This window comes from Apteryx rowi, unplaced genomic scaffold (genome assembly GCF_003343035.1).
Source record: "Apteryx rowi isolate R43461 unplaced genomic scaffold, aptRow1 scaffold_123, whole genome shotgun sequence".
NCBI classification, from domain to species: domain Eukaryota; kingdom Metazoa; phylum Chordata; class Aves; order Apterygiformes; family Apterygidae; genus Apteryx; species Apteryx rowi.
In genome coordinates this window covers 1,818,173-1,827,015 of record NW_020447453.1, presented here as the reverse complement: position 1 = coordinate 1,827,015, position 8,843 = coordinate 1,818,173, and the positions used below count along the sequence as shown (strand labels likewise).

Here is an 8,843-nt window from a genome sequence, read left to right as displayed (position 1 = left end):
ATGTCCTGAACTGAACCTATACCTTAAAGTTTCCCAGCCTGCTGCAGAATGCTTCAGTGTTAGCAATACTAGCTAAACAGGGCAGGAACAAAGCTACACTAAACCACTGCACTGAGCACTTTTTCCCAACAGCRAGAACTGAACACACTGCAGTAAGGCTTGGCATGCTGTGGACCATCTGCCAGATACCTTCAACTATGCATTTCATTGTTGATACAGAAACTAACATTTCTTAGCAGTACCATACTTCTGGCATGTCAGCAGGTGTTAATGTCCTTAAAATCCAGTACTCAAAGTACTGTTATTTAGTGTAAAGGATGAGATAGCCCAGTACTATATTGATGAACAACTAGTACTACTTTAAAAGCAGTTATGTCCACTTATGGTGGGAATGAAGTAGAGTCCAAAAAGGAGTGTGGCTGTAAATGATTGGCTTTGTCAAGTATTTTTCAACTGGGAGAATAAAAACCAAGTCTGCTGCTGTCTTCAGTCCCCAATCCCTCCCCACCCTCCTTCCCCAGCAGGAGAGAGAGAGAGAGAAAAAGGATCTGGCCACGAGAGGGCTCTGCAGGGATGAGAAGCAAAGCAGAGACCCAGGCTGGAGGTAGCTGCCTGCCAGGGGCAGGGCTGCTGCTCTGCTTGTTCCTGCCAGCGAACTTGAGTTATGGGCACCTGCAGTTCAGCTCCAGAGCTGCAGGGTGCCTCATGCTGTAGAGGAGTAGTTCTCTTCATAGCTGCTTTTATGGTGTAGCTTCCCCAAAATTTCTGAGGATGCAGATATATGTGGGTATAGCAACTCTAGTGCAACCTCAGTAGATCAGCATGAAGTAGAAGTACATCATCTCAAAAAATACCTATTTTCAGCAGCCCTTATACAAGGTGAGAAATRCTACTTTTAGATTTTGGATTAAATAACTTTTTACCTATGATGATCTTACAGCTATTGAGGTAGAAAACCTTAAATGAGCATATAAAACATGAGGTGGGATCACTGAGGAATTTTTGTTCCTCTTTCTGCAGTCAGGACTTGCACACATTTGTTACCTTCTTTACCTGAAGCTGCTGCAAGCTGCATATAGTAACTGCCAATGAAGATAAAGATCACCTTGGTAATTGCTGTCTTGACCTGTACTCCTCCACATTCACGGAGCTCCTTCAATGACAGCAGTGAAGAAAAAGGAAAATGCTTGTATTCCAGCCAACTGGTGACAGTCAAAGAAAGAGATCAGTACTCTAGTTCACCACTGCCAAGATATTTCACTTTCACCCCYAAGAAACAGGTTTTGACAAATTAAATTATATTTATTTTGTACAAATGATAGAGGTGTCACAGTTAATACAGTAGGAAGGATATGTAATTCCATACACCTGTTTTCTCTAACATAGCAAAATGCCCTGAAAAGACAGTGACTGTTTTTAGGAGGAGTGTCCTGACATTGATCATATTCTACTCTGAAAACACTTTAATTCTTAAAAAAAAAAAGAAAAAGAAAAAAAAAGAAACAAAACAAACCACCATTTTCCAGTAGTTCCAGTTATCAAGTCTGACATACAGTACAAAGTGTTAACAACACTTACTTGAAAGGCTTGGTCAAGTGTCAGTTAACTCATGGAAAGCTTAAAGTGTGCTTTAGTCAGTGCAAATAGAGGAATGTGTCAGTTTTTTGTCATTTCTGACCGCCTGGGTAAGTCTGGTGAGTTATCCCTGAGAAAGCAGCTTCTCACAGCAAGTCTCTCGGAGTTTGTTGATTGTTGCCATGGACAAGCTTCCTGGTTCTGTGAATATTTTCTGCAGGAGAAAGAGGAAAGGTGTTTGTTAGTTAAAAACTTGGCTTTGGACAAGATTTCCAGTTATGCTAGAATTCTCTAAAGATGCACTGGTAGAACATGGAAATCCCAGCTTTAATAGCTGTACTGTGAAAATAACTACTGCTGTTTCACCTCCGTGTTAACAAAGCAGCATTGTCACCTTCTGCATTGTAAAGACACGTAAACCAGGAGGTCATAACAAGTGCTGTTTCTTGTTATACAAAAGTAACCCTACAAAAGCTAGTCTGAACATAAAGGGGTCAGTTAGTTAGTTAAACTCATTTTAGGTACCAGATTTTCTAAACAGCTTCTGTGAAATGGTGAGTAATTAAGGGGAGGGGGCAAAATAATAGAAAACAAACAAACAAAAACCCTGCAAGGACAAGTGTTGGTGCCAGCCTCTGAACTGGTTTTCTCAAGGCAGTTACTGTTTGACAAAACTCATATTCTAAACCCTTTTTGGAATGGAAAAAAAATCCCTCAAACTTCCTTCTAAATTAAGCTATACCTGTGATTTAGTTTTCATCACTCCTTTATTTAAAAAAACCTCACAAACACAAATAAATTAAGCTTGTTTTTCTTCTATATGTGCAAAACCAAAATATAGCTTAAATTACATATCCAAATCTGTCAGACCTGTGCACAGAGCTCTGATTTAAGCACAAAACTGTTCTGGGGGTAGCAGTCACTTACAGGGATGCAGTTTTGCACGCATCTGGTAACAATGACAGCACAGTTGGGTAAATTATTTATGACAGCTCTGCTCCTGTTCATTTTTGACAACTAACTCATTCTTTTACATTTCAGTCTTCAGAGTTAAGCTCTGAATCTAATGCTCTATACACATTTTGGTATCCAATCTATTAATAGCTGACAAGAATAATTCTTAGTCTGTAGGTTGTTGTAAGACTTCAGTACTCTCAACTTCATCCTTTCTGAGTGGAGCTAAGAACTAGCTGTTATCTTGCTGTTCTTTGACTAAACTTAATGCTTCATGTTCTATTATTACTGTGAAGATCTATCAGTGCAAGTTTAAAATTCACTTTGTGTTTATTCTACAATAATCTGCTACAATTCATCTGAAAAAAAGCACAGGAGCATAATCAATCTATAGTTCACAGAAAGTATTCACCAAAATAATTTGCTTGTCAGACTTCCTGCTCTGGTAAAAAGGGCAAGAGGATTTTTTCTCCTATATGACAGATAATGTAACTAACTGGATTGCTATAGATGGAGTTGGATAATAATTCTTTTAAATATCTTTAAGAAAAAGTTTGAGTTTCTCAGTTTCTTATATAAGAAAGATTTTTCATCCTTTCGTTGATTCCCACAGGTCTGTTTCTCAAAACTGTACTCATATTTTTGACGGAGCAAGGCATTTCTGTCTTGTTTTTAATTCATACCTATTAAAAGCTGTGGAGAATTTACCTGCATGAAACTGTGACACTCTGTTACAAATGTCCCTTTGGTGATCTCCTTAAATTTATCACAAATGTCAGGGAAATTCGTGGCTTCCAAAATAAAAGCTTGGTGTTGTTTAATTAAGGTTAAGGCCACGCGAAAGATGATCTTTGACCCCTCATAGAATAAACAATCCCATATTCGGAGCACAGTCTGCAAGGAAAGAGAGAATTCAGATTACAGCTTCTTGACTTCCAGTTGGTAATTATTATTAAAGCATTATAATGAAATAATGATCACACATGTATATTAAAACAACCTAATGTCATCTATTACCTCTACAGGAAGAATGTCGATAAACAAGCATATGAACCAGCGTGACACCACTAGGGTCCACATGACTCCATGTCTCTCCATCAACTCTGCCACAGCTGGAACTTTCATTTTCACAAGTTCTCCAAGAACCTCCTGATCAGTCTTCAGGCCTGTCATTGCAGGACTGTAATAATCTTGGAGAGAAGAAACCAAAATTCAGTAATAAACGTACATGATTTTCCACAAAATTGAAAAGAATGTCCTGGACTCCTGAGTATACAAAGTCATTTGGAGCTGATGAATCCCAAGCACAGTTGAAGTAACTTAAACCATGAAATGAAGATGCCTGCATTGCAGTCACACAGCACTTCTGTTTCAGCCATGGCTGATCCCTCAATGTAAAATATTACATCATTCATGCCTACCAAACTACATTCTCTCTCTCCAACTTTTTTATAGCAGTTCATTCTTCCTTACTAAGTAAAGATAATCCTGGTAGTTTTTAAAGATGAAATTATGACTATCTTACTAATATTTAAACAGTTCAATGCCCACATACCTCCCTTCCATGTGGGTGTCTGCCCTGCACACCTCCCAGTCCACACAGGAGCCAGACAATTAACAAAAATAAAGCCTTCAGATTGGGTCCAGTCACTAACTGGAAACCTGAATGTCTGTGAGAATCAACTATCCAGGGAGAAGCCGAATCCCAATTCTCTTGGGGCATGACCTAACCACTAAGTTACACTCCTCCTCTCATTTTTTTGATCCAAGGAAATTCCCATTTTCACCCAATACTTTCAACAGGAAGCGAATGACAGTTCCCCAGGTGGAAACTCTTCCCGTTTAAAGAATTTATCTGAGAGACAGCAGTGGAAATTGGACCTCCGTCTCCTACACGGCTGGTCCTGCCCTAACCCATTAAAACCAATATGAAAAAGGGAGCACACTAAGGCTGTTACTCCAGAGCCTATGCCTACCAGATTGGGTTTGACAGTCAGGGGAAGCATCTTCCTTAGCAAGGTGCAGGCTGAACACTGAGTGTCTCAGTTCAATAAACAAGTAGTGCTGGGCATAACAGGGGAAAAAAAAAAGATTATTTTGGTGTGTATGGAGTCCAGGTGCCCCAGGAGGGGGCAAGAATTACACAGGTGTTTAGGGAATCCATATTTTGGGTTTAGATGTCCACAGAAACATTTAAGCTGGACTTGACGGCTCCAATCCTGGGAAGCCATCCTCAAAGGCTGTGCGGACAAGACCTGAATTACTAACATTATTGACTGAAAGAAATAACTGGTAATGCAAGCACCTTTCTATGTCTCCCCTTCCTTCTCCTCTGACTCTGGATGGTTGCARTTCAGGTTTCTCTGAGCTGGTCTCTGCTGAGGTTCCCAGACATACACAGCACAGACATGGTTCACATGAAGGTGAAGGAATCAGGAAGATCAAAGTCCTCTTCTCTGAAATAATTTAATAAAACCTCCCAGTGCCACAAATATGTCTAAGAAGATGTCAAATTATGCATAACATACATTTATATAACATTTAATCCTTATAATGAAATCACCAGAGTAGTTCAATACTTCACTCTTTTCTGTGTAGATGGTTTTACTAAGCAGACTACAACCCCATGAGCCATTTGCTCTATATTTCTCCTGCTCAAATCACAGAATGTCTACGAAGTTTCCATGGTATTAAGGAACCTCACATTCAACTTTTAGGAACCTAGCTTTTTGCTTGTGACCCTTAGTTTCTTTGCTCCCACTAAATAATGATAAGTAAAACTCCTCCAAGARCAGAGAGTTGCTGCCAATACAATCTTTTACTCATTTGGTCTTAGAATTGCTTGTGGGAAAGCTCCGAGAACTAGAGCACAAATAGTCCCATGAAAAAATATATTGCAAACAAATGGAAAGTTACACCATGAAAGTTAGTTACACATACTTAAACTTCTTTATGTTACCACTGGAGAGTGCCCTCAGGAAGAAGGATAGCCCACACGCTCTCTGCTCTGCACTGCTGCAATCATCCGATATGCTGAAATCAATGGCGGCTGCTATTTTTAATTTGTACAGCAAAGTGAATGCCAGGATCCTGGGGAGAAGGCAACCGGACACCCACCCAGCTTTTGGAGAACTGGTGACTAACGTTAACAGCCAGACAACTTAGACAACCACTTTGAATTACTGAAGCAGCGAGTAGCAGGGAAGCCTCAGCATAAATTAAAACTACATTTGAGTTTGTTACATTGTACTGCTGAACAGAAAGGAAAAAGGCACCATTCATTTATCTGGGGCAGCATCCTGCTGTTCCTGGTGCAGCAGCAGCAGCTCCCGGGTGCCCTGATAAGTGGCACTGGAGTGTTCAGCCCAGAGCAGTGAGGCAGCGAGCAGCAGTTCTGCTGCAAAACAAGTGGCAAGAGTGATTAATGATCTTATGCCAACGTCAATGACCAAGTAGCAATTCTTCTCCAGGATATTAGGGGCCAGTTCACAACAGAAATAAGTCGTATTAAAACAATCGGTGTCCGAGCCATTTTTAATATATAATTATATACTATACTTATATATATACACATATAATTATGTATAGTGTATATATACACACATATATTTATATATGAATATAAATGTAAATATAAAAATACGTAATAACTCCTCAAATTAGGAAAGTAGCATTTCCAGTCCTTTAGAAACATTCCTGCAGGACCCTGTATTCGTGTAAAAGGTACCGACAGGTATTTTAAAAACTAATTTATAAGGGATAGCCCAGGGGAAAACACAGATCTGACGTTCAGGCTCTGACATCAGTCTTYGGAAGGAAGCATCACCCCGCAGAGGAGCCCGGCCACCACCGGCAGTCAGCTGAGCCAGGCAGCACTGAGCCGCAGCACCCACGCCTGCGCCGTCTGAAGGGGCCCACAGCAACCATCAAGGTACGCAGGGTTAGTCAGAAACACCCACGTTAGTCTGAAGAGGATCTAGCGTCTCGCTCGAGCCACCTTTCCTGGCCCGTGTCTGATCTCAGCAGTGAAAATCATTTTGCAACTTGTTTCAGTGCCTAAATGCTTCCTAACCCACGCTGCTCTTCTGTTTTGCTCTTATTTGCTCGTGATGACTGATCCTGAAGCCTTCTGTAAATGTCCCCTCAGCAAAATTTTTGCAGTTCTCTCTCTGATCCCTTCTGCAAACTCTTCACTGTGTGCCTTATTTTCCTAATCTTCTATAATTGGCTGCTCTGCCCAGAATCTCTCTCCAAAGTCAAAATATCCTTGTTTATAAATAAGTCTATACAAGCTTTACCCACCCCCATGCCACAAAGCTGTTTTTCCCAAGACACTGTGTAGCGAACTACATCTACTCTGATGAACCACTTACCTACCATCAAAATACATTATGATCCCTCCATATTTAATTTTATGTTACAAAATATTTGACATGTCTCCTGAAYTTGCATTATCCAGATTTAATTACCCTATTCATTGTTTTTCCCTCTCAATACTCTACCAAAACACTGAGCAGTTAATGACCCAGAACGGACTTGAGTCAGTATCTCCTCCCAATTTGTCACACTAATTGAAAAAATAAATAACTACAAATCAAATGCAGGCTACTTGTATCATGTAGCTATTGATCTGGGTTGGTTGACAAGAATGTCCTCTGACAACATATTATCCCCTAAAAGACACACAGCCACATTGCTTCCTTTTATTTCTGAATTATCAAATGGAAGTGATAAGGTTAAGAGTTAGGTGATCACATGCTACTGATTATTTTTCTTCACACCTTCTTCTGGATGGCAACAAATTAAATAGCATATCATTACATTCTAGGGATTTGCCTRGATGAAAATTAAGTTTCCCAAAATGAAACTCCCCATCTCCAAGCTCTTTTGTAAACTGGTCTTAGGCTTCACTTATCTTCCTCACAGCTTTCCTTCGTCTGTTACTTAACCACATGCACCTACTTTGCCTCTTTTATCATTTCTGGTGCCTGTCTATGACTTTTAGATGCCTTGCTCTGCTCTCGGGCATTTCTATACTTAGCAAAGGGTAATTTAGGCAGCACCACGCATGCAGTTCGCCCCATGGAGTAGCCGTTCCTGACCAGTGTCTGATCCTGCACTGTCTCCCTATCAACCATTAGCACCTCTCTGAATCCTACCAGTAACGTGTCCAGCACTAAGACATAACTGTCTGCTTGTGCTCCAGAGCAGTAATGAGATTTGCAGGAAATAAGGATAAAGATTGTAAGGACTGTATGACCTTGTTCTCAGTTACAAATAGATTAAGAGTTTCCAAAAATAAAAGTTTAAGAAGCTGTACTCTTACAGCCTTAAATTACCTTTACAAGTCAGAGCTGCAGAAATTAAAAAAAATTCTTCAAGTCTGTTGTGCATATGCCAGGATTAAATATAAATACGCCTACTACAAGTAGCATGATATGAATTCTCAATATTACAGAAAAACACCAGACAAGACCTTAGCTCTGCTGCCTATCTTCCAGCATTTCGGACTATTATTTTAAAAGCCTATATAACCCCATCTGGGACAAACTGAGTGACACATCTCATAGGTCCAATTTATTTAAGCAAACTGAAAAATTGAAAATTAGCTGCATTATCTTTTCTCACAGTCAGAAGTTACTTAAATTATTTTGTTCACAACAATATGTTTATAACATCCATGACAGACAAGGAAAAACACAGAGTGTTAGGAGGCTGAGTTTGCTGAAAAGTGACCTCTAAAGTGTGATGTGCAAATTCTGTGTCATACCCACTGGCTGCACACAAGAGGTACACACAAGTGGAGAATGAAGCATTTACTGGGCAGTCACAAAACTGACATTATGTCTAGCTTCCTAAAGTAGCAGTCCCCCATTTTTAAAGTTTTTTCACTCTTCCCCAGAAAAAGCAAAAATGGTTCACGTTTACGCCATTATGCAACGCTCAAAACTGGCTCCTTGCTGTAGGCGCACATTGCTCTTTGAAGTTACACTTTACTGGAATCCAGAAGAAAAAAACAGAGTAGGGCTGGATGCTGAAAAGCCAAAGCAGGGGCTGCCATAAACTGGAACTGGCTGACTTAATGAAAAGCAATTGGTTCCACGTTTTATGTCAAAACAGAAACAGATCCCACCACATACTTTTGTGGAAAAACCCCTTTGTAGTAATCCTTCGCTATAAAAACTTACCTGTTTGCATGTTACTGAACACAGGGGTCTATTATTTTAAAAAATCTTGGCAGCACAAAGCTTTCCTTTCCAAAAAGATATACTATCCTTAAGTGAAGTTATGAACTGCACGCAACAAGCACGGAA

The 8,843-nt window shown here is 39.9% G+C and overlaps 1 protein-coding gene across 2 annotated transcripts in view; it reads right to left on the bottom strand.

Moving 5' to 3' along the window:
* Window positions 1–1,286: 1,286 nt before the first annotated feature.
* GRTP1 (growth hormone regulated TBC protein 1) overlaps window positions 1,287–8,843 on the bottom strand; it is a 35,932-nt gene continuing 28,375 nt past the window's right edge. For both annotated transcript variants that reach the window (XM_026055483.1, XM_026055482.1), the window contains 3 exons: window positions 3,547–3,719; window positions 3,238–3,423; window positions 1,287–1,789 (listed from right to left, as the gene is read on the bottom strand). In XM_026055483.1, the coding sequence (XP_025911268.1) occupies window positions 1,700–1,789; window positions 3,238–3,423; window positions 3,547–3,719 (449 nt within the window). In that variant the 3' untranslated portion in view covers window positions 1,287–1,699. The remainder of the gene's footprint in view (window positions 1,790–3,237; window positions 3,424–3,546; window positions 3,720–8,843) is intronic.